The sequence below is a fragment of the Lissotriton helveticus genome, chromosome 5_1, assembly GCF_964261635.1.
Source record: "Lissotriton helveticus chromosome 5_1, aLisHel1.1, whole genome shotgun sequence".
Lineage (NCBI taxonomy): Eukaryota > Metazoa > Chordata > Amphibia > Caudata > Salamandridae > Lissotriton > Lissotriton helveticus.
In genome coordinates this window covers 1,558,603,273-1,558,629,375 of record NC_136065.1, presented here as the reverse complement: position 1 = coordinate 1,558,629,375, position 26,103 = coordinate 1,558,603,273, and the positions used below count along the sequence as shown (strand labels likewise).

General features: G+C 48.9%; 1 protein-coding gene across 8 annotated transcripts in view; it reads right to left on the bottom strand.

The window, feature by feature from the left end:
• PLEKHA6 (pleckstrin homology domain containing A6) overlaps positions 1–26,103 on the bottom strand; it is a 687,077-nt gene that overhangs the window by 209,409 nt on the left and 451,565 nt on the right. Inside the window, exon 1 of one of the 8 annotated variants that reach the window (XM_078644652.1) lies at positions 902–996. The exons of 4 other annotated variants lie outside the window; for them this stretch is intronic. In XM_078644652.1, the coding sequence (XP_078500778.1) occupies positions 902–990 (89 nt within the window). In that variant the 5' untranslated portion in view covers positions 991–996. Of the gene's footprint in view, positions 1–896; positions 997–26,103 lie in introns of those variants that run through there. 3 more of the 8 variants (XM_078644654.1, XM_078644653.1, XM_078644655.1) reach the window with 3 other exon arrangements.

Here is a 26,103-nt window from a genome sequence, read left to right as displayed (position 1 = left end):
AAACACTCGGTCCTCTCGTCCCCCTAAAAAGGCACTGAGTTTTCCAGCGTTTGGGCCATAAGCTGAAAATACAAACAGGAATTTTCTCGTGACCCACAATAAATGCTAATTTGTGCGAATATATTTGTACTTTTGTTCTACCCTGATCCTTTCTGCTGACACTTTAGAAAAGGATGTTTGGGGTTTTCTTTCGCTGAACTGTTGTCTTTGGCGTGCTCCCGCGCCCCAGAGCGTGGCCAGGAGTGGGCGTCTGGTCAGCACAGGGGCAGCGCCAGTACAGAAGGGACAGAGAGGCGCAGTGGGCTGTACGGTCTGAGGAGGGCAGAGTCAGGAATTTGGGGACTCGGCCAAAACAGTATAATATTGTTGGTACAAAAGGGAATCGGTTGGGGGTGGGGGGCCGAGGCAGTCGATAAAGAAGGGTCGCGGTCAGTACAGGGGGGGGGGGGCGTGTGGGGGACGGTGGCAGTAAGAGTGGTCTCTAGATGAAAAACAAAGTTCGGGGGTGGGTCGGTTGCAGGTGCCATTCGGACGCGCCAGCCCAGGTCCCGGGAGACTGGCACCTTCTTCAGAGGGCCCATTGCTGTTTGGACAGCGCCGCCCCCACGCGCACAGACACAAGGTGCAGTCTGCAATGGAAGCCACTCTCGGGGCACCTCAGGAGTGCCCCCTGAAAGCTAGCGGCGGAGTGCCACTTCCACACAAATCCCCCCTCCCCCCCCTCGTGTCTCCACACTCCCACCAGAAGGCCTCCACGTCCCTGCTGCAGGCATGAAGCCTCCTCGGCAGGCTCTGAGCGGCGCCCTCGCCGCCTCTCGGTTCCCAGGTGGCTCTCTCTGTTATTCTCGTGCGCCCGCCCCGGAGTGGCCTTCTTGCTCGCAGGATGGCACCCTTACCTTACCTCAGCTGCCTGCAGAGCACGGCTCCTTCCAGATCTATCGATTCCGGGTCCAGTGCTGGTGGCTGCAGCCTGTCTGGGAAAGGCTTCATTTCGAAACCACCTGCGACGAAACCCAATTAATCATTAATGAGGGAACCAGGCCTGCCCCGGCTATTAACCGTGTCTGTGCCAGGCCCGCGCACAGCCATGGGCAGTGTGGGGCTGCGTGGCTAAGGGGTGCAGGAAATGCAGTTGTAGGGCCTGGTAGGGATGTGCAAGACATTGGGCCTGAGATGTGCAGCGCACGGCTGTGGGGCAAAGGTAGGGTGACCAGGCGTCCCCGTTTTGCCAGGACGGGCCCCGTTTTTCACCTGCTGTCCCAGCAAATTTCAAGAAATGTAGCTCATGTCCCGGTTTTTAAAGAGGGTCGACTGAAAACGGTGGGAGGTGGTTTTTTATGTTTTACAAAGCAGGGATAGTTAGCAGTTGTTTCAAGAAAGAGGGTTTAATTAACAGGCAAGCTACTGGGCTTAAAAATTGCATTTTGTGTATGTTCTTACTGCCTGTTCTGTAGTTCTCTGCTGAGGCGCACTCTCATGCTTGAAGTAAAATGGTAGTCCTTCTATTTTTGTGAAATGTCCCGGTTTTTGGCTTTAAAATTCTGGTCACCCTAGGCAAAGGAGCAAGGTGGCAGAGCATGTGGCTGCTGGGCACTGGTGTGGACTGCTCACAGATCAAACAGTTGGCTGACCAGGAGCTCAAGCGCTGATACCGACCATTACCTGCAGAGCAGCCCTGTTGAGGCGCAGGTTCTATTCCACTACAGCCGGGTTCCTTTGATAAATCTTGGCACTGCGGGGAATGATGCCCCTGCCTTGTTCTGCATGCGCGTGCACACCAACCCTATTCATCTCACCTCAACCATGAACAGCCGGTGCCAATGTGAACAACTGGGGCCCCCATGGGAGACCCCGGAAAAGGTGCGGGCCCAGCAGGGGAGGGGGAAGGGCGTCCAATGGAAATGCCGTTGACGTTTAGTTTTAAATTTCAGCGCGAGGCCGGGGGTGCTTGGCGAAGCCCGCGAGACCTTGCTCCCGTCATGATTGGTTGTTGGGTGCCACAGGAGACAGCTGCAGTGTTCCAGCAGGGCGGCCAGCATTTAAGCTGGAAGGGATGGGGGCACGGGGCAGTGCTTCTTTTCCCCTGTCTGGCACCCCCTGCAGCTGACTCCTGGACCTGCACACTCAAGTTCTTTCCAATATTTTCACAGAGATGGGGTGGGTGCACCTGTCCTCTTAGGTAATGAGGTGTTTGTGGGCTCGCTGCTGGCGTTTGCTGTGCAGCATTTTTCTCAAGAACAAAAGGTGGGTTCTGCTGAAGGTGGGAGGAGGGGCGGAGATGGTCAGGTTTTAAGCTGAGGCAAGGTTGGTGACAAGACAGTAGGCACCTTAGCATCAGACAGTCAAAAAGGCAGAAGAATTCTGGATTAGGCTCAAATATTTACCCCACACAAGGGGAGTGGTACTTAGGTAATCAAGGGGTTGGGACTGGTGATTACAGGGACTGTCAAGTAGCCATTCACAGGTACTCCATAGCACTGCCTTGGAGAGGTTCATGGTCGGACTGGGACAAAAAAATAGGCCCGGGCAGCAAAATAAAAGTGGCCCCCGTTAGCGAACCAATTGGGTAAAAGAGTAGCCAGCATTAGCACATTGGGCCAGTTTTGAATTTGTAAAGGACCCGCTGTATGGGTATTTTGCAAGGTACGAGAGAGTGCGGGCAATTGTGTTTGCTGCAGGCAATGTTTGTGGTATTATCAGGGAAATAAACAGTAAAAACTGGCCCACCTGGCCATAAAACAGGTCTACAAACAGCAAAGAAAAACACAGCTCACATACTGATTGGCCAGGCCAGCTCAATGGGCACTGTCTGATTGCCATATAGACCAGTCCGACCTTGGAGAGGTGGGGAGATGGGCCTTGAGCCAGAACATCAAGGTGTGGGCCGTTTTAGGGTGCCCAGGCGTCCCAGATTTGCAGGGACATCCTTCATCAGCAGATTTCAGCAAATGTGGCTCGTGTCCCGGTTTTCAGCGAAAACAGTGAAAGGCACTTTTTTGTGTGTTTGAAAACAGAATTAGCAAGCAGCTCTTATCAGAAAGCAATCCAATTAGCGGGTAAGATAGTGGGCTTAAAATTGCATTTTATTTCCTTAGTACCTCCTTGTCTGCGTTTGTGAATTAATCAGCACTGTTATTCTGTGCCCACCTCGGCGGATATACAATTACATTCCTTCTTCTATCTTTGCGAAATGTCCCGGTTTTTGTTTTCCAAAATCTGGTCACCCTACCAGGTTTCCCAGGCACATCTCCCTGAGGGGGATCCTTCTCAGGGTTGGCTCTGAAATTGTGTTTTCAGGTCTGAGTTTATAGTTGGAGTGGGCTCTCTTGAGAGTGGAGAGCAGCTGGTTTTGCCCTGTGAAAGGTCTGGCAGGGCCCCGGGAGGTAATGGAAGGGGCCCCGATTCTATTCGCTGATGCTGGAAGGGCCAGCTAGGCAGTCAGCCATGACACTGGGAAAACTGCTGGTTATGTGTTCAAATAATGTGATTTCCTTTTTCAATGTTCGTTTTAATCTGGTTTGTAAATAAATATGGCCTGAAACCTGGATTCTCATACCGAAATGTGGCGGGTGCCAGGCTGATTCTTCATGGGTGCGAGCCAGTGGTAAGTGGAGGTGATCTTCTCCCGACACTGCCCTGGGGCTGTCCCTCGCCAATCAATGAGCTGTGCGGGTGTCCTGCCCGCTCAACTATAGTGCTTCACGGTAAACAGGCGGCGCTACGTGAGACACTTATTTAAAACGGATAGAAGCGATAGAACGGCCATTATGGGCGGAATGCACCACGGTGCATACTGGATTTACTTAAGGCAGATCCTACAGGAAGCAGATTTAAGCATGTGCCCCCCGTGGATCACTAGGATCAGTCCGTGCCCCTCCCGGCTGGGCCTTGGAAGGGGCGGTACCATCTGCGCCCGCAATGCGCTGATGGATGGGACCGGTACTGCCAGCCACGGGGAGCCCTGGCGCAGAGCCCTGCAGGGCAGGAGGCCCCGCGCGCGCAGAGAAAGAGGGCACAGCGGGGGGCAGGGAGAGGGAGTGACTGAAGAGTGAGGTAAGAGAATGCAGGGAGCGATTAGATGATGGGGAATGGAGATAGGGTGTGAGTAAGGTAACCGGGATGAGGGAACGGGGAACCAGGAGAGAGGGGTGAGGCAGAGACATAAACTGGTGAAGAACAGACGGGCCACTGGGGGTGGAGGGTGGGTTGGGGGGGGAGGCTGGGGTAACAAGAGGGCGGAAAGAGGAAAGGGCGCCGGAGGCAGAGGGAAAGACTGTGTAAAGGGAAAATGGAAATAAAAAATATCGGACTCTACACTCTGCGACCATCTCCGTCCTCAACGCTTGCAGCGTCCCAATCCTCGGCACTCCGCCCCTCTGAGTGCAGCTGGATTCAACTCTCAGCACACCAAGAGCCGGATACATCACAGGGTTTTAGCCACTCTGCGTCTATGGGAAAATGGGTTTGTACTTTGTACATATGGCCTACAAATACCATAAAACACGCTCGCCCTTTAGTGCACAGTTTGGAGAAAAGTATTTAGGGGCAGCCAAGTGGCAGGCAGACAGCCCTGGTCCTATGATGTCTTGGGTAGTGCCAGAATGGAGCAAGGACTCTTCTGGGCGCTGCACCATTGCGCATTGGTGAAGAGGGGAGGGGCTGTGTAAAGTGCGGCAGCGCAGGTCCTTTTATATCCTCCGTAGCTAGTGCTTTAAATGGGCCGGTACTGTCAGGTAACGTCACTTCTTTATTTTGAGACCGAGAGTACATGCACTTCTCAAGAGAAATGCAATACTTTTAATTGGAGAGTACCGCACTTCTCAGAAACAAGCAGGTACTCTGGTACAGAGGACCTGTACTTCTATTTTTCCATTTCAAGCACCGTCCACAGCTGTACGCACTAGCACAGTACACGTGGGTCTTTAGTTGAATGTGATATAACAATGTTTGGATAAAAGATAATGAAAAAAGCAGTGAGCTGTGCCTACACAATGACCTGGAAGTACGGATGGACCGGTGGATGGCACGCAGGTAGTAGAAAGTGTGGCAGAAGAGAGTAGCCTTTCAAGTAAAATTTCCAGGTGTCTTGGAATCTGCATATGGTCCACTCCTGGGACTGGCTGCCATGTTGTACTGGAGTGCGCTCCTGGATATTTTCCTGTGGAAACACATTTTGCCAGATGTGATTTTGTATTTTACTCCATTTCCTTTAACTAACTCGGCACATGGTATCAAGATGGCCACCAACAGCAGTCACAGCCCTGGATTTGCGTGTGGCTGAAGACGCGAATATAAGTCCTGTTTCCGCTTATGTCCAGAGCCTTTTCTGATCTTGCGTCCCTTGGACGGCAACCCATCTTAGGGTGCACGATAAGTGGCCTGTAAAATATAGCCTAGACTTGGCAGGAGACCTCGGGGCTTCCCCACAGTACCAACGGACGTGGGCATCGTTAGAAAAGATAGGTTTCCTGCATGCACCATGCTTGCTTCATCAATAAATCAAACAGCATTTGTCACCTCCAGGGGTATCTGGGTGCTGCGTCTCCATCGAAGAGCCAGGTCTGGAGTCACTTTCTGAAGTCTGCCAGTGAAAGGGCAGTACAGAGCTGGAGGGGAAAGTCGTTCCAGGTCTTGGCAGCGATGTAGAAGGAGTAGCCACAGGGGATGTGTGCGAGGGCAAGTGAAGAGGAGCGCAGGTGTCTAGCAGGTTGGTGGAAGTTCAGTCGATGGTTGAAGAAGGCAGGTCCTAGGTCATGGAGGGCTTTGTAGGCATGCATGAGGAACTTAAACTGGCATTTTTTCTGGCCGGGGAACCAGTGGAGGTCTCTTAGGTGGGGGGCGATGTGGTTAATTTGGGGAGTTTCAGGATGAGGCTGGCTTCAGTGTTCTCTATGGTCTGGAGTCTTCTGAGGAGCCAGGTGGAGACGTCAGCTAAGAGAGCATTGCCGGAGTCGAGGCGGCTGGTGAGGAGGGTCTGAGTGACAGTCTTTCTGGTGTTGGTTGGGATCCATCTGAAGATTCTGCAGAGCATGCAAAGTGTATGGAAGCAGAAGAAGTCTACTGCGTTAACTTGTTGTGTCATGGTCAGTTGGCTGTTGAGAATGATGCCTAGGTTGCATGCATGGTCGATCTGTGTGGGTGTGTGTCTGAGTTCTGCAGGCTACAAGCTGTGGTCCCATGCGGAAGTGATTTCCCAAAGATCAGTACTTAGGCTTTGACGGAGTTGAGTTGGAGGTACTTGCCTCTCATCCATTCAGCTATGTTGGTCATGGCATTACAGGAGTTGTTCTTTGTATTGGAGGTGTCCTCGCTGAGCGAGAGGATCAGTTGAGTGTCATCAGCGTAGCAGATAATATTGAGTCTGTGGGATCTGATGATGGGAGGGGTCATGTTGATACTGAAAAGGCTGGGGCTGAGAGATGATCCTTGTGGTACTTTGCATATTATTTCTTTGGGTGCAGATGGTTAAGGGAGGCAGTTGGATGATCTGTGTGCATCCTGTGAGGAAGGAGGCAATCCAGTTGAGTGCGTCTTTGCAGTATGCCTACATTGTGGGTTCTGTTGATGAGGATGTTGTGGAAGACTGCCTAACACCGCGGACAGGTTGAGGAGGATCATGGCCATGATTGAGGAGTGTTCTGATGTCATCTGTGGCACCAATCAGCACAGTCTCAAGGCTGTGGTTGGGCCGGAATCCTGACTGAGAGGCGTCTAGTAGGTCGTTATGTTCCAGGAATTCAGAGAGCTGCTGGTTGAAGGCTTTCTCGAGGAGTTTGGCTGGGTAGGACAGCAGGGAGATCAGAGGGTCATTTTTTAGGTCTTTGGGTATTTATAGGTACTAAAGTAGACCCTTCACATGTCCTCACCAGAAGCTGGTCTCATTTTAGGGAACCAACAGTTGTATGGAGTTGCAGTGCTTGTGCTCCACCTGAAATCGGGAGAATTGAAGTCTTGCAGTAGACTTAGCCGCCTGTAAACACAGGTCGCAATCTATTACTCAAAACAGTCAGAGATTCTGCCATACCGGAGATATTGAATGATTTTATTTTATATACATCACCCTCCCTACCTTATTCGGGCAGAATCTGGCTGTCATTGGTAGATCCTCATAAGTAGAACAGACTACCACAAGGGAAATTTACATAATTCATTTAATGTCATCTGTCGAAACCCCCCCTGCCCTTACCTGCACGGGCCGGGCTGCTGCTGATGGGGGTACCCCCTAAATGTATGCTTGTCCATAATCATTGAGAGTAACATGGCCGCAGTAAGAGATATGGCACCTCATTATCTTTAGTCTTGTTTGCGGGGGCATAGTGACTGCAGTACAAGACGCTGGCTCTTGAATGTTCATGCCATGTAGCTGCTTCTAGGGTTTGCATCTTAAACAACTTCTAGTTGTGCAATTCCTCCATGATGACGAGTCAAGATTTAGGCACATGAGAGGCACGCAATATGCCACTGCCCGCAACAGAGATGCTTTCTTCCTATATAAAGAAAAAGACAATCAACCTGACCTCGCCCCTGGGTGGATCTTGTAATCCTCCTGAAAAGGCTGGACAACTAAGTAGTTATTTTAGGAACTGCTCTGGCTCGGATCCAGGCTTTCCAACAATTATCAAAAAATAAGAATGAAGAATGGGCTCAGTGGAACTACCTTTATTGCTTGCCATCATGCAGCATAATCCATAGATCACTATTTCCCTCTTTACTCTTCAGCACATACCTTTGTCCTCTGGCATATCTCCTAGAGTAATACCAAGTCAATTTACAAATGTATGTCAATGACACTTAAATCCATTTTATGTTGGAGTGCATCACAAACAGCCAGAGAACATCACAGGCAACATTGCTAATATCTTCAAACGTTTAAACTATTTTTTTCCATGGAATAAAGAAGAATTTCCTCTGCACGAATGGGTTCAAAATCCTACTGCTAGAAAGGTCTCAGCCAGACTCTTTTCTTTTCACTTGACCCAAAGATAATGGCACACCCTCAATTTAACAAAAATCTAAGGACGTATGGATTATATTAAAAAATGTGTTCTCATTTGTGCTCAAAATAGATTTAGTCATCAGTGAACTTGAGGTGGGCCTCAATAAAATTAGTCCTCTACTTGAACCGGATAAGTGCACTCGGCATGGTCTTTACTAATATACCACCATATACTCAGGTCTCCACATGTTGCATTTCACACAGCTAAAATATGCCTCAACCTTACCACACGTGACATCCTCAAAATAGCTATCACACTGCTTCACAGGTGCCTGGGGAAGAAAGGATCAAGTTCACCTTGCAGGGCATGGTCCACTAGCCAACTGGGGATGGTAAAGGCTTGAATACATTTACACACTATCCCCCCTCACCCCCCCACACACGCCAACTAGGAACATTCCCTCGCTGACAGCACAGCGCACCTGCCAGCAATCCTACAAACAGCTCAACACAGAGACTGACCCTTGGGGTCCAGGATGCTAGGACTATTGAATGCTGAACCAAACTCCAGTTCACGAAAATAGAAGTACATGGTCTGGGGAGAGCCCTGCACGGGCCAAGGAAACAAACACTGCACAGTCCAGGAATAAAAGCAACACAAAGTCCAGGGGGTCAGGGAAGGCACCGCCAGGGTGCAAGTAGCAGAAGGTCGGGGGAAGGGTGAGCAGCACCGGGTCTTCGGAGGAGAAGGGGTCAAGTAGCACAGGGTCAAGAGTGTAGAGGGGAGCAGTACAGAGCCCAGGGCGGAGGGGAGCAGTGCAGAGCAGAGGGGAGCAGTGCAGAGCACAGGGCAGAGGGGAGCAGTGCAGAGCTCAGGGTGGAGGGGAGCAGTGCAGAGCTCAGGGTGGAGGGGAGCAGTGCAGAGCCCAGGGCGGACGGGAGCAGTGCAGAGCCCAGAGCGGAGGAGAGCAGTGCAGAGCCCAGGGTGGAGGGGAGCGGTGCAGAGTACAGAGCGGAAGGGAACGGTGCAGAGTACAGGGTGAGGCGAGGGGAGCAGTGCAGAGCCCAGGGCGGAGGGGAGCAGTGCAGAGCCCAGGGGCGGAGGGGAGCAGTGCGGAGCCCAGGGCGGAGGGGAGCAGTGCAGAGCCCAGGGGCGGAGGGGAGCAGTGCGGAGCCCAGGGCGGAGGGGAGCAGTGCGGAGCCCAGGGCGGAGGGGAGCAGTGCGGAGCCCAGGGTGGAGGGGAGCAGTGCAGAGGGGAGCAGTGCAGAGGCAAGGGTGGAAGGGAGCAGTGCAGAGCCCAGGGTGGAGGGGAGCAGTGCAGAGGGGAGCAGTGCAGAGGCAAGGGTGGAGGGGAGCAGTGCAGAGCCCAGGGCGGAGGGGAGCAGTGGAGAGCCAGGGCGCAGGGGAAAATTCAGAGCCCAGGGCGGAGGGGAGCAGGGCAGAGCCCAGGGCAGAGGGGGGTAGGGTAGAGCCCAGTTTAGGGGAGCAGCACAGGGTCCACATTAGGTAGCGGTCTGCCTTGCTGAGGACACTACATAAGACAGCACCCAAGCAATGCTCTCTCTTGCAGGTAAGGTATTTTTCCCCTTATCAGTACATACTTTAAACAGTAAATGTAAGAAGAAACACTTTAAAAGTGTTCTACAGCTGCCTTAATGACCCCTGACTGATAAGTAAAGTAAACAAAGGCAGACAGGGCCTGCTAAGAATGAATCCCAACAATGTCATACACAGTTCTTTTTAAGAATCATGTCTGGGTCTTTGCAGAATCTTAAAAGGTGAACACACCCTGGTATTTTTCTCTGCAAAAGTGGCAATCCTTGTAGGAGGCTGGCTTAGTATATGGTGCTCACTTATGTAAGTGTAGCACCGTGCACTAATCCAGACAACTTTATGGTGATTCTAGTGGTCTTAAACAAACGTAGAAAGCTCTCTAAGTGGTAGATGTGGAGAGCAGCCTTCAGGCTTAGTCCAGGAGTGTAAAGCAGCTTGTTTCACCATCTCTCAATCTTATGGTGTAGGTTAAGTGAAAAATAACAACACAGTGTAGTTATAAAGATATATTTTTATTATAAACACTCACTAACACATTGCAATATCTCCTACCCAGAGATATAACCACAATACACACAGTACTTTGGTAATAGAACACATAAGTAGCACAAATACACAGTGGTCTCCAGGGGGAGACCAACCCATATACTAAAAGAGTGGAATGCGAACCACAACTTAAGTCGGGACTGGACCCAGAAGATATAGAAGAGTCGGGGACCCCAGGAACGTGATTAGGGTGGGCCGAGGCACGTTTCCTTTAAGCAGAGGATCCAATAACTATTACGAAGCAGTAGGGTGAGCGGAGGCCGCAGCTGCATGCACAAACGGTAAGGAGCTCTTGTGTGATACTGACCGAGGGCTTAGTTTTGGACGGAACACCGTCTACGATACGATCAAGACAGCGGTTTTAAAAAAATACCGTGTTGAACTGGGTGGACCGGGTGCACGAGCAATAGTGTTACTATTAGACCGCCGTGTAACTAAGCGGTACTGCGTTGCTGAATATTGAGTAATCAAACTGTAGGGTCCCTCGATGAACACTGTTTTGAGTGAGAGACGAACAACGTGCAGGTAGCGATAACTATATCACATGCACCAGAGGGGCGCGATAAGTAACAAAACATGCACGTCAGGGACAGATACTTAATCTGGGAAACTGACACGAGTATAGAGTGAGCCAGATACAAAACCGTATGTCTGAGACCCTCAGTATTATCAACGTATATGCTTGTTGATACAACGTGCATTCATTCATTGTTTAGATACCAACCGAAGGGCGGTTTGAGGAACCCACCAATGGTCAAAGGGGTTCGTCCATTGCAATTTCTTCTACGGGAGCCTGGTAGGCTTTACCACACAAGGCTACCTGGTAATGAATGTATACTTGGTAAAATATGACCGAGAGTAGTGTGGACATTCTTTTTCACTCGAGACACAGTGAGTACATGTATGTGTGTGTGTTTTTTATTTCCATGAGTTTCTACAGGTACAATAAAGGGAGAAAAAAGACATGCAGGAATCACGCTGACCCAACATAACCCTGACGAAATCGCCGGTAAAGTAATTCATGGCGATGAAACATGTTGGTTGTTTTTAATTAGAACGGGCATACAGCACAGAATAAAGTTGGAGTTGCTAGTAGAGCTTAGTTCTTTTTAAGGTGGCAGGGACCAGACCTCATACATAGGAGGAAAGTTCCACGGCCACGGGGTCATTCACACAAACACATAGAGTTTTCTTTTTTGCACAGCCTTCATCCCCTTTATTTTCCAGGTTGGCAGTTGCTGATGATGAGAAAGTGAGGAGTCAGGCGAGCACCAGTCTGCCAAATCCTCCCCCGGGTGTTGCTCCCGTGAGGCACTGCCAACCTTCCCTCCCTTTTTAGGGCTCGGGCCTACGCCACCACGAAGTGGGGCGGAGCTTCCGAGCTCTTATGTATTTAGAAAAAAAAAGAATTCTGAAAGGGGTCTGGCTGGCACATTCTTTAGTGCGCGTCTGCGTTTTTTATAGCATCTGCCTAGTGATTCGTCTTCGCTGGGCTGTCTATTTAGTAGGCTTGACGTGTTTGGGTATATTTACTTTTTGTCCGTCATTTATTGCAGTTGTATGGCATATTCTGTGCGCGAACGAGCACGGCAGAGTGATTAATCTTAATTAGGAGCTGTCAGAGTGCCCGTGTAATGCAATCCAGATGGTGCGAGCGCGTTCACCATTGCATTGCATGTATCATGCGCGCGTTTAACATTTACCTTTCGCGCACGGCAGTCCATTCATTTTAATTAGGAGCGGTCAGAGTGCCGCGTTCACGGCGGAGATAATGGAAAGAATTTTCCTGTAGCTTAAAGGGCAGTCACAGTTGATTTTTTTTTTAAGATACCTCGCATACAAGCACCCTTGCCTCACCAATCCGCGTGTCTTTTAAAATAAAACAATATGGTAGAGTTAGGCTAGTGAAGCCAATGCATATCTACAGGCTAGCGATGACAGTGCATATCTACAGGCTAGCGATGACAGTGCATATCTACAGGATAGCGATGACAGTGCATATCTACAGGCTAGTGAAGCCAATGCATATCTACAGGCTAGCGATGACAGTGCATATCTACAGGCTAGCAATGATAATGCATATCTATAGGCTAGTGATGACAATGCATATCATCAGGCTAGCGATGACAGTACACATCTACAGGCTAGTGATGACAATGCATATTTATGGGCTAGCGATGACAATGCATATCTACAGGCTAGCGATGACAGTGCATATAGGCTAGCAATGACAGTGCATAATTACAGGCCAGTGATGACACTTCATATCTACAGGCTACCGATGACAGTGCATATCTACAGGCTAGTGATGACAGTGCATATCTACAGGCTAGCGATGACAGAGCATATCTACAGGCTAGCGATGACAGAGCATATCTACAGGCTAGCGATGACAGTGCATATCTACAGGCTTGTGAAGCCACTGCATATCTACAGGCTAGCGATGACAGTGCATATCTACAGGCTAGCGATGACAGAGCATATCTACAGGCTAGCGATGACAGTGCTTATCTACAGGCTAGCGATGACAGTGCATATCTACAGGCTAGCGATGATAATGCATATCTACTGGCTAGCGATGACAGCGCATATCTACAGGATAGCAATGACAGCGCATATCTACAGGCTAGCGATGACAGTGCATATCTACAGGCTAGTGAAGCCAATGCATATCTACAGGCTAGTGATGACAGTGCATATCTACAGGCTAGCGATGACAGTGCATATAGGCTAGCAATGACAGTGCATAATTACAGGCCAGTGATGACACTTCATATCTACAGGCTACCGATGACAGTGCATATCTACAGGCTAGCGATGACAATGCATATCTACAGGCTAGCGATGACAATGCATATCTACAGGCTAGCGATGACAGAGCATATCTACAGGCTAGCGATGACAGTGCATATCTACAGGCTTGTGAAGCCAATGCATATCTACAGGCTAGCAATGACAGTGCATATCTACAGGCTAGCGATGACAGAGCATATCTACAGGCTAGCGATGACAGTGCATATCTACAGGCTTGTGAAGCCAATGCATATCTACAGGCTAGTGATGACAGTGCATATGTACAGGCTAGCGATGACAGTGCATATAGGCTAGCAATGACAGTGCATAATTACAGGCCAGTGATGACACTTCATATCTACAGGCTACCGATGACAGTGCATATCTACAGGCTAGCGATGACAGTGCATATCTACAGGCTAGTGAAGCCAATGCATATCTACAGGCTAGCAATGACAGTGCATATCTACAGGCTAGCGATGACAGAGCATATCTACAGGCTAGCGATGACAGTGCATATCTACAGGCTAGCGATGACAGTGCATATCTACAGGCTAGCGATGATAATGCATATGTACAGGCTAGCGATGACAGCGCATATCTACAGGATAGCAATGACAGCGCATATCTACAGGCTAGTGAAGCCAATGCATATCTACAGGCTAGCGATGACAGTGCATATCTACAGGCTAGTGAAGCCAATGCATATCTACAGGCTAGCGATGACAGTGCATATCTACAGGCTAGCGATGACAGAGCATATCTACAGGCTAGCGATGACAGTGCATATCTACAGGCTAGCGATGACAGTGCATATCTACTGGCTAGCGATGACAGCGCATATCTACAGGATAGCAATGACAGCGCATATCTACAGGCTAGCGATGACAGTGCATATCTACAGGCTAGCGATGACGGTGCATATCTACAGGCTAGTGAAGCCAATGCATATCTACAGGCTAGTGATGACAGTGCATATCTACAGGCTAGCGATGACAGTGCATATAGGCTAGCAATGACAGTGCATATTACAGGCCAGTGATGACACTTCATATCTACAGGCTACCGATGACAGTGCATATCTACAGGCTAGCGATGACAGTGCATATCTACAGGCTAGTGAAGCCAATGCATATCTACAGGCTAGCGATGACAGTGCATATCTACAGGCTAGCGATGACAGAGCATATCTACAGGCTAGCGATTACAGTGCATATCTACAGGCTAGCGATGACAGTGCATATCTACAGGCTAGCGATGATAATGCATATGTACAGGCTAGCAATGACAGTGCATAATTACAGGCCAGTGATGACACTTCATATCTACAGGCTACCGATGACAGTGCATATCTACAGGCTAGCGATAACAGTGCATATCTACAGGCTAGCGATGACAATGCATATCTACAGTCTAGCGATGACAGAGCTTATTTACAGGCTAGCGATGACAGTGCATATCTACAGGCTTGTGAAGCCAATGCATATCTACAGGCTAGCGATGACAGTGCATATCTACAGGCTAGCGATGACAGAGCATATCTACAGGCTAGCGATGACAGTGCACATCTACAGGCTAGCGATGACAGAGCATATCTACAGGCTAGCGATGACAGTGCATATCTACAGGCTTGTGAAGCCAATGCATATCTACAGGCTAGTGATGACAGTGCATATCTACAGGCTAGCGATGACAGTGCATATAGGCTAGCAATGACAGTGCATAATTACAGGCCAGTGATGACACTTCATATCTACAGGCTACTGATGACAGTGCATATCTACAGGCTAGCGATGACAGTGCATATCTACAGGCTAGCGATGACAGAGCATATCTACAGGCTAGCGATGACAGTGCATATCTACAGGCTTGTGAAGCCAATGCATATCTACAGGCTAGCGATGACAGTGCATATCTACAGGCTAGCGATGACAGAGCATATCTACAGGCTAGCGATGACAGTGCATATCTACAGGCTAGCGATGATAATGCATATCTACAGGCTAGCGATGACAGCGCATATCTACAGGATAGCAATGACCGCGCATATCTACAGGCTAGTGAAGCCAATGCATATCTACAGGTTAGCCATGACAGTGCATATCTACAGGCTAGTGAAGCCAATGCATATCTACAGGCTAACGATGACAGAGCATATCTACAGGCTAGCGGTGACAGAGCATATCTACAGGCTAGCGATGACAGTGCATATCTACAGGCTAGCGATGATAATGCATATCTACAGGCTAGCGATGACAGCGCATATCTACAGGCTAGCAATGACAGCGCATATCTACAGGCTAGTGAAGCCAATGCATATCTACAGGCTAGCGATGACAGTGCATATCTACAGGCTAGTGAAGCCAATGCATATCTACAGGCTAACGATGACAGAGCATATCTACAGGCTAGCGATGACAGTGCATATCTACAGGCTAGCGATGACAGTGCATATCTACAGGCTAGCGATGATAATGCATATCTACTGGCTAGCGATGACAGCGCATATCTACAGGATAGCAATGACAGTGCATATCTACAGGCTAGCGATGACAATGCATATCTACAGGCTAGCGATGACCGAGCATATCTACAGGCTAGCGATGACAGTGCATATCTACAGGCTTGTGAAGCCAATGCATATCTACAGGCTAGCGATGACAGTGCATATCTACAGGCTAGCGATGACAGTGCATATCTACAGGCTAGCGATGACAGTGCATAACTACAGGCTAGTGAAGCCAATGCATATCAACAGGCTAGCGATGACAGTGCATATCTACAGGCTAGCGATGACAGAGCATATCTACAGGCTAGCGATCACAGTGCATATCTACAGGATAGCGATGACAGTGCATATCTACAGGCTAGCGATGATAATGCATATCTACAGGCTAGCGATGACAGCGCATATCTACAGGATAGAGTAGTGAGTGTAGAGTAGTGAGTAGAGTAGTGAGTAGAGTAGTGAGTAGTGAGTAGTGAGTGCAGAGTAGTGAGTAGAGTAGTGAGTAGAGTAGTGAGTAGAGTAGAGTAGTGAGTAGGACATCACAGGCAGCAGCTGTGCAAGCTTCTTACACTCACAAGGAGACCACAGGCAGCTGAGGTGCAATCTTCTCCCACTCACAAGAACGACATCACAGGCAGCAGCAGTGCAAGCTTCTTACACTCACAAGGAGACCACAGGCAGCAGAGGTGCAAGCTTCTCACACTCACAAGAAGGACATCACAGGCAGTAATGGTGCAATATTCTCACACTCACAAGGAGATCACTGGCAGTACACACCACATGAACACACTCCATAACACATAGCAACAATACATTGGCATTTACAATGCCATTAGCTCAAACTCAAATAAATCCGAGCCCGATTGCATTTCTAATGCTTGTTTCATTAGAGAAGGGTAGAGGTAGGTACAAGATTAACACATGGAGAATATGTGCACACACACACCTTGTTTTTAAAGCAGTAGTAATTTTTACAAAGAGTGACTATCATTAGCATTAGTAGACAGAAGGCTGTAAATATACCCTATGTATAACTAAACAGATTTATTTAATGATTTGGGGTCTTTACCCCCAGAATATATAAGGACAGGCACATTGCAGTGTTGGTGACCCCAGGAACCACCCAAGGTAAGTACCCAGGAACCCCATAGAGGCTGTGTGCAGAGTGGAAGACAACTGTGTGCTCAATACAAGTCAATGGCTAAGTCGTGGTTGCAGTTTTAAAGACGAAAGACCCTTCCAGCAGACCCTAAAGAAACTCCATGGAAGATGGAAGGTTGGAGAGTCACCCCACCCATAGATACCACCAGAACCAGATTACCCACACCAAGGAAGCCGGGTGCATAGATGCGAAGTGACTTCTGAAACCACTTTAGACCACAATGGAGAATTTCACTGAAGATGCAGCTGGCGAAGAAAGTGAAAGAGTCCGATGGAGCCCAAAGGTGGATTCAATATGAGAGGTACCTGCAAGCGGAGGTGACCGAGTCTATGCCACTCAGTGACCAGGAGGCATGGAAAACAAATGTCCACAGATGTCGGGATGAAGGAGAATTGACGGTGACCTTGAAATTGCAGCTGTGCAGACCACACAACGCTGTGGAAGACCAGGAGCCATTCACAAGCTGTCCCACGTCAGATGTCAAGGGCCAGGGGGTCAGTGTACGGCAGGTGCACCAACAAGCCTAGGCAACGGCACCCAGCATTGCAGTCCGTATCTAGAAGCCTGGTACCGGGAGGGCCTCCCGGAGGAGCTTTACAGTGCATGGAATCATACCTCCTGGGTTTTGATTCCAACATTTTTGATACCAAACATGACAGGGTTCGTCCCAGCCAGTTTAGAGATAGCCATCGCGTAATGACGCATGGCCACTCTATGTATCGTAATGGTTGATGCACTTACAACCCGGGAGAATGGACTCTGTGAATTGTAGGGGTGTCCTGCTCATGCAGGGGTACCCTCACACAGATTGAATGAACTGCCTTAGGGGTGACCTGTATGTTTTAAGTGCAGTGACCTCGGATATAAGTAAACTTATATCTGGTGTAAGCGGTGCTAGCAACCGCTTATACAGGCAGCCATGGCAGGCCTGTAGTCTTAATTTGAGTGATCTCCCATGGGTGGCATAATACAACCTTCAGCCCACGGGGACCCCTGGTTTACCTTAGTACCATACACCAGGGACTTACAAGGGCACACCAGTAGCCAATCTAGGGTGTACCAAAGTACTCACCATGTCCAATTTAGGGAAGAAGCAAAGACTGGGGTCCGGATTAGCAGGATCCCAGTCAGACTAGTCAGTAAAACACAATGACCCCAGCAAAAAGTGGGGGTGACCATGAAAGCAGATCCTACTTTCCTACAAACCTACTTTGCAGAAGACGAGCAGCAATGCAGGCTTCTTTCCCTCTGAAAACAGATACTGCATTGGGCCACCACAGCAGACCAAGCTTCCCTTCCTTCTAAAAGGGGGAACGGCATGGCAATCTTTGTTCTCGGAGAGGGGTAAAACTAGGCCCAATCTTCCCTCAGTAAGTGAGCTGGGGCAAAAAAAAGATTAATTAACCTTAGTCAGTAATGCTCTGTGGGCTGCTGGCTTTAGGGCGCTTCACGTGGGTGATCAGATTCCTACTTATAACCCCAACAAAGATCAAAACGGTTTCTAAAGTGGCTGGTCATTGCAGCGGGCATTCTCATCTCCCATCTAAACAAAGAGTGCCCACTGACAGGCAGTGCCGTAAAGGGCCAGGCTGGCCTCTAGGGCACTCAGGCAGTGCCCCATGGGCTGGTCTGACAGATCAGTGTGTGGAATGTTTTATGGCCATGTGGGTCGGTTTTCACTGTTGATTTACCGGATATTAAAACAAACATTCCATGCAACAAACACAAGTGCATTCAGCCTCCTTTAACATGCAAAATTCTGGCATAGCAGGCCTTTAGGAGTTCAAAACTGGGCTAATTTACAAATATGGGTAACTTGTTTTTAGCTATCTGGTTTTCCAATGGAGGCCCCTTTTATGTAAGTGTCCGGGGCCTATTTTTCAACCCTGTCCAACCCAAGAGCTCCACAGCTCAAGCTCACATTTTTCAGTTGTGCTAGAGGAACTACCGGCCCCTGTTGCTTGAGGCATCCCGTTTCAGGGTCACAAGCAGCATACCAGGGGTAGTATGCATCATCAGCAACTGGGCTGACACTGCAGGCTCCTCCCCAGGCCCACATAAGCTTGTCCCAGCCGCTTCCTAGACTCTCCCTTCTGATATGATGACTGATATGCCATAGCAAAACTATCTTTTTTTAAACAGTGAAAAATCATTGCAAAACATCAGGAAAAGTCTTTCCTTCAAAACTTCCATTCTTGAATTGGGATTTATTTATTTATACAGTTTTATATAGCGCTAGTTAGACCCGTGGGTATCAGAGCGCTTTACATACAATAAGGAAAAGAAAAATTGCATAACATCACAGGACATGAGGATGCATAAAGATATAAGCAAAGACATAATACTTATGTATACAGTGAGGGGAGTAAGACGCAGGCGGTTGAAACAGTCAGATAACCACCACCCTTGAAGGTCAAAGTGAGGGGGGAGTCCATAATGTTATTGATGCCTAGGTTGGCTGACTTGGCCGGTAAAGTTTGGGTGAAGAGAAGGAGTTTCAGGTCCTTTTTGAAGCAAGAGAAGGGGGGATTGCATCTGAGGTCAATAGGGAATGCATTCCACACCCTGGGTACCTTACCAGAGAAGGATCGGCACTAGGTAGTTTTCCTCTTCAGTTTCGGAGGGATGAGAAGAAGTGAGTTGGTGCTTCTCAGAGTTCTGGATTTTCCTGATTTTACCGATTTGCTGTTTAGGTAGTTGGGGGATTGGGCATGAAGGGCCTTGTGCAGCACACTACTCCGGAACCCAAGAAGCATTAGTATTGAATCAGTTTAGTGAAATATGAAAGTAATTTGAGTGGCCGATAGGTTAGTCAGTTATTTGGATTCAGAAGGATAGCGGAGTGATAGAAGAGGAAAAATTTTTTGCATTTATATAGCAATTGTTACCCCTAATGGGGTGATAAAGCATTTTTTTTTGTCAAGAAGCACGCTACTCCGGAACCCATAAAGGATTAGTGGTGAATTAGTATAGTGAAATATGAAAGTAATTTGAGTGGTGGATATTAGTCACTTATTTGGATTGAGAAGGATAGGGGAGTGATAGAAGAGGGAAAAAAGGTTTGCATTTATATAGCGCTTGTTATCCCTAATGGGGTTGTTGAAGCACTTTCTTGGTGAGTAGCACGCTACTCCGGAACCCATAAGGATTAGTGGTGAATTAGTATAGTGACATATGAGAGTAATTGGAGTGGTGGATATTAATCAGTTATTTGGATTGAGAAGGATAGCGGAGGGAAGAAGGTTTGCATTTATATAGCACTTGTTACCCCTGTTGGGGTCTTTAAGTGCTTTTTTTGATGAGTATCACCCTACTCCGGAACGCTGTAAAGGATTAGTGTTTAATTAGTATAGTGAAATATGAAAGTAATTTGAGTGGTGGATGATATGTTAGTCGGTTATTTGGATTGAGTAGGGTAGCAGAGGGAAAAAGTGTTGTATTTGTATAGTGCTTGCGACCCCTAATGAGGTGTTGAAACGCTTTTTTCGGTGCGTAGCACACTACTCAGAACCCATAAAGGATTAGTGGTGAATTAGTATAGTGACATATTAAATTGTAGTTCTGTGAACTAGCACACATAGTGCAGCAGGGGGAGAGGGAGAGAGCGTACGCGCCCACATTAATAGCAGGACGCTCCACACGTCAAGATGTACACGCGGTAGGAGGTGTGTGCGTGTCAGTGAGTAGTGAAACAGCTGCAGCTTATGAGTGAGCTGGTTTGGGGGAGCTGTGTGTGGGTGTCACCATAAAAAAGATGGAGCCACAGGGAAGAGCTTGTGTGTGCTTGTGAGAGCAGAGGGTCCAGGGGTCTGGACAGAGTGGCATGGCCAGAACTAAGTATGGCCAAGTACTGTAATACCTTATGCTGCGGTGGGTCAAGATTGGCGCACGTTGAGAGCGGAGTGCGCGCCATTCGTATAACAGGAAAGGGTGTATAAGGACTGGGTCGAGGTACTTTGGCACAGTGTGGTGGTGCTGTAAAAGATGCTGTGCTTGTACCCACAGGGGGTAGAGGGCCGGTTCCTGGGCGTGCGGTTGGGGGCTGCAACCGTCTGGTAGGGACAGGGGCGGTGGGAGGCCTAACTTGGCGGCGGAGCACAAATAAGGAGAGGTCTACAACGATAATGGTTTGCGCCATCAGCCACGTGCGCGGACGTCCTTTATTATATAGCCCCTGGCCCGAGCCTGGCCCAGGGAGTTGCATGTGCTGTGTTGCACATGCACAACACATTGCATGTATTGTGCAGTGGCCGGGTGGCTCACTACATCGGGTGTGGCAGGTCCGCATTGACACACAGTGGCAGAGCTGCGGCGTTCCGGTGCTGTAGGAGCCCAGGGTGCGGCGGGTCTGGATTGAGGTGGGTACGATGCGCCTCAGTAAAAAAATAGCAGCAGGGCCGGACTGTGAACCAAAACCGGCTCTGGTAAAGTGCTCGGCCGGCCCCCCAGGGGGAGGTTGGTAGGTTGCCACCGCCGAGCTCTTTGCCGAGTCCGGTTTTTCAGCTGATTTTGTTACAGGGGCGATTTTGCAGCGGCCCTGTAACAAAAATGGTCCCCAGGGGCCCAAAACCGGCCCCCACCCTTGCGGCGCACCGGGGGATTGCCCGGTGCCCGCAACGGTGAGTCCGGCCCTGAATAGCAGAGGGTCAACAGTTCAGGACTGAGGTACATTGAGAGCCTTATGCGCGCCCCAGATTCTAAAAACAGGAGTGAAAGAGCAGTGTGCATGGCATATGAGATTTGAGGGTACATTGCCAGAGCTATGCTCGCTCCGGAACTCAAATAGCAGAGGATGCGGCAGGTTGGGATTGAGGTGCACTGACAGAGCTGTGCGGGCCGGTACTGAAAGAGCAGAGGGCGTGGCTTCCCAGGAATCAGAATTGAGGCACACTGCCAGGGCTATGGCGCCCCTGTGCAATGCTAAGGGTGCGGCGGGTCGGGATAGAAGCCCACGGCAGAGCTGTGGGAGTTCTCGGTACCTGACGCAGCGACGTTTACACGCAGGGTTAAGGTGCATCGCCGGCGCGCTGGCAAGAAGCCTCGTGCTCACTCACATGCCTGGTCCGCAGCCAGAAGCAACAAACCCCCAGTTCTATGAGAACCAGAACCAGACGCCCCTCGGCCCCCTTAAAAAAGCACAATAGAAACGTGAGCGCCAGCGAGTGGATTTGGGGATTTCCTGCGTCTTGAATTCATTAAAGTAAGAGTCTGAATGTTGGGGGAGGGGGCCCGAAAAAACCGAGATTAAGAAGAGAAGATTATTCTTCGAAAACTTCAGACTTTGCTCTGCAGGAATGTACTATGGCCGCGCTCTGCAGACACACCGCATCTCTCCAGAAACACTACAAAGCTATGTCCCTCCGCCCCCCCCCTCCGCTATCCTTTCTTCCCTGCTGAACCCTCCACCCGTCCCCTAGCCTCTGTCCACTCCGTGACCCTCACAGCTGCAGGCAGATGTTGGCATTTGTGAGGCGTAACAGCAGTTATCCTGACCCACGCCCTGCTCTGCAGTGTATCCCCCCTCCTCCCGCTCTTTGAACATTCCATCCAGGCCTTGGCCCCTCTCCCCACATAGCAATTCATTCCAAAACCCCACCCAGTGCACGAACACACACACAGGCTCCCAGCCGCACCCCAACACCCTTCCTAAAACAGAAAACCAGAGCCCTGGAGGACAGGCAATCCGGCGCCAGAGCAGGATGAGGTATTGAGACGGTGCTGCTAGACCGGGGCTCGATCGACTCACAGCCGTGAAGCAGGGAGCATGGGCTGTGGATCCTACAAGGTCCCCCGCCTGCTTTGACGATGCCAAATTCTTTGCTGTCATCCTCAGAGAAGTAGTCAGACTGACTGGGTGAATTAAAGGCTTGTTTATGTGAATCTATCCATAGACCCAGTCCTGTCCTAGGAATTGCACATCTTTGAAGCCGAGGAAGATTACTGGCCTTGATCTAGGATTGCAGGCATACTGCACGCCAGCTATGAATAGAGCAATGCCTGCTTTTAAACGTCCTTGAAGGTCGATCCATAGGCAAAGTGCTCGAGAGTGGAAGGTCCAGCTTACTTGTATTAAATAGGTCAGAACATGAACCAAGACCTGGCCTCTCGTAAAGCTGCTGGATGTGCAATGGGTCTCAGGCTTTACCATGCTGAATTTGTTCCCAGGAGGCCTGTGTGTTTATGTCTGGGTAGGTGGTTTATGGCAGGGATTCTTTGGAATTCCAAGCCAGTCTTCTTTCAAGACCCAGGGGATGCAGCCATGGCCTCTGATGATCATGTAATCAAGGGATCCATGTGACAAGGTCTGTTTCTACTAGCAATGCACAAAGCACCTGGCTTTGCAAAAAAACAATAGGAGAATCTCAGTTTGTAAAACACCTGTCTCTCCAGATGCCACTTCTAGCAGAATGCACTCGAATTTACGATTCAGCCTGCAGGTGGGTAGGCTCTAGGCGAGGAAGGCCAATCAAACATGGGCAATACATTTGTCCAATCGTGCGTCTTGGGCCTCTCCACCTTCTAAGTCAATGTGTTGATCAAGGGTTAAAGAGCCCCCTGCTAGGTGGGTCTGAATGGTTAGAGGGTTCTCCAACCACTGCCCACAATCTGAACTTAGAGCTCTGTCTGCATAGTGTTGGGTTGGGGGCAGTGGGCGGGTGCAGGGGTATTTCCAGTGACTCCCACCTGTTACAGTAATGGAAGTCCTTGCCATCAGGAACCTGACCCCGGAGGGCACCGCACCAACTGCATGGTCTTCCTGAAGGTCTCCCAAAGGCCTTCAGGACCTATAACCTTCTGCCCCTCAGCAGGAAGCCAGAGTGAAGCTGCAAAGGCCCAGAAGAATAACTTTTTTTGCACAGTGAGTGAAATCATGTACCCAGTTCGGGTAACTTTCAGGACTTCTCATTCAGAGAAATACATTATTTCCCAGGGTAGCAAAGTTATCAAATCGTTTTTTTTATGTAGTTTGGCAGTTTTAATAAGCAGTCAATATTGCACCATGTTTTTCAAACAGACTGCGTACAGCAACCAAATGTAATTTTATTGCTCAAAAAAATCAATAAAACTTTGTTAATTGTCTTTCAAAACTACATTAGTATAATCAGAGAGACGGGCAAGGAAAAAAACACTTGAAAACACAAGCTGTGCGTAATCTTATTTTTTTTTAATAAGTAAATTGATTATCTTAAACCCCTTATTGATTTTTTGTACAAAAATAAGATATATATTTACAATTGGGATTCCTGCACGACAAAGGCATGACTAGCAAGATATTAAAACTTTCAAACGCCATTAAGAAGCCCAGGGTACATTGCGTTTGCACTCCCTGGATATACCTTTCGCTTCCCTTGAATAGTCAGTCCAAATAAAGTACTCCACCATTGTATATTCCTCCCAGCAGGCTGCAGTGAGGTCGTCATTGTACCGGCCTCCTCAGACGCCTAGTGCCTAGAGCTCCAGTGCGACCCTCTCTCTGGGGGCTAGATGCCTCCTACAATCTCTCCATGAGGAGCAACCTCCCCTGGCACTAACCAGTCATCACGTGTGTGGATGCATCTACAACTAGTGTGCACAGACACAAGACCCTACCACGCCAGCCAAGAGCAAATACTACTCACAGGCGAAGCCATACCACTTCTCAACCTTGTCATCAATTTCAATGCACAGCCAATAAAGGAAGGACAGATCACCCAAGTTACCAATGTAGGCACATCTACACAGGCTCATTAAAAGGCATCAGGACTTCTAGAAGAACAATCAAAGGTCTGCGTGATCAGATGAGCAAAACGAGGCCCTGGTATCAGAGTAATGCTCTATACCTTGCTCTTGCTAATAAACCTATCAATCCGCTGCAGACAGTCAGACTCGGCCTTGAAGCACGTGCTCCAAGAAGCTCGTTAAAACTGCATTGCGTCATAGACGAATCAATACAAAACTTTTTAACTACTGTACACATGTCTCCGCACCTACACGCCCACGCAATTTCCAGCTCATTATCAAGCATTACTCGGCCACACAAAGCCTTCACTCCACCACAGAGTCAATAGTGAAAACACACAGTCCTACAAACATGGACGCAGGAGAGTCTCTGTTACTGGATCACACATATGGAACAGGACCTCTGGATCCCTCACCAGGTGGAATCCACCCAAACCTCTGCTGTGCCATCTCTTCATGGGTACTCGGAATGAGCTGCATGGACGAATCGTAGCCGCTGACCAAACCAGCATTTCAACATCTACAGGGGCCAGGAAATAGAAAGAGCCCAACATCTTCAAGGGCCGGGTTAGGAAATGACCTCCCATCTCTACGGTCCAAGGTATGAGATGAACTAGCATCTCTTGGGGCCAACCTAAGGAAGGCCAAACCCTGCAGGGTCCAAACTATTAAATGAGCCAGAATCTCCAGGGGCCAAAGTATGGAATGAGCCTTATCTCCAGGGATCAAACTATAGAATGACACGGCATCTCCCGGGGGCAAACTTTGAAATTAGTTGGCATCTCCAGGGACAAAGCTATAGCACTGTCAAGGAATAAACTATGGAATGAGCAGACATCTACATGGGCCAAGCTATGAAATGTCCTGGCATCGCCAGGGCCATTAAATGGAATTAACCTGCATTTACAGAGGACTAGCAGTGGAATGAGCAAGGATGACAAAGGGCCAGATGTAGGTCGGTCGGTAACGGCCGAAAATCAGTATTTCCGGCCGTTACCGAGCGGTATTCAAGAATTGGTATGTAGGGGCACTTTTTTACAGAATCGGTAAATTTACCGATTCGGTAAATTTACCGATTCGGTAAAATACCGAATCGGTATTTTTTACAGATTCGGTAAATCTCAGATGTAGGTGGGACTCTTCAGAGTCCCAAAGGCCCTACAAATTCGGTATTTTACCACCCAATCAATTTCGGTGTTAAAATACCGAATTCAGGTGTGCATGCACATGTGTGCATGCACACCTATGCCATGTGACAGACAGACATGCCCTTAGGGCATGTCTGTGTGCCACATGGCGCACATGTCAATTTTTGGGGTGCCAGAGGGTGTCAAAGTGACACCCCCTGCACCCTTGCTAAAATCGGTATTTACCGATTCTGTAATTACAGAATCGGTATTTCCCATTGATTCCTATGGGCTTCACAGCCCATAGGAATCAATAGGAAATACCGATTCGGTATTTACCGAATCGGTAAATACCGAATATTACCGATTCGGTAATTCCACATCTGGAATTACCTACATCCCCCCCCCTCTATTTTACCACTTCTTAAATACCGAATCGGTAAAATTCGGTATTTAAGAAGTGGTAAAATAGATTTACCTACATCTAGCCCAAAGAATCTTGAGCAACAGAATGAGTTAGGATAATTAGGGTCCCAGAAATGGCGGGAGCCAGCATCTACAGGGGTCCAGCTACTTATTTAACCAACATCTACTAGGGCTCGCAGAGTGAGGCAGCAGTGAAGTCACCCAGGACCTCCAGGAGCCCGGCCACGCAATGAGCCCACCTACGGAGGGAGTCAGCATCAAAAGTTCAAGCCATGGAAAGACCGAGCACTTCGCGGGGACCGGCAATGGATAAGAAGTTCTGTCCAGGAG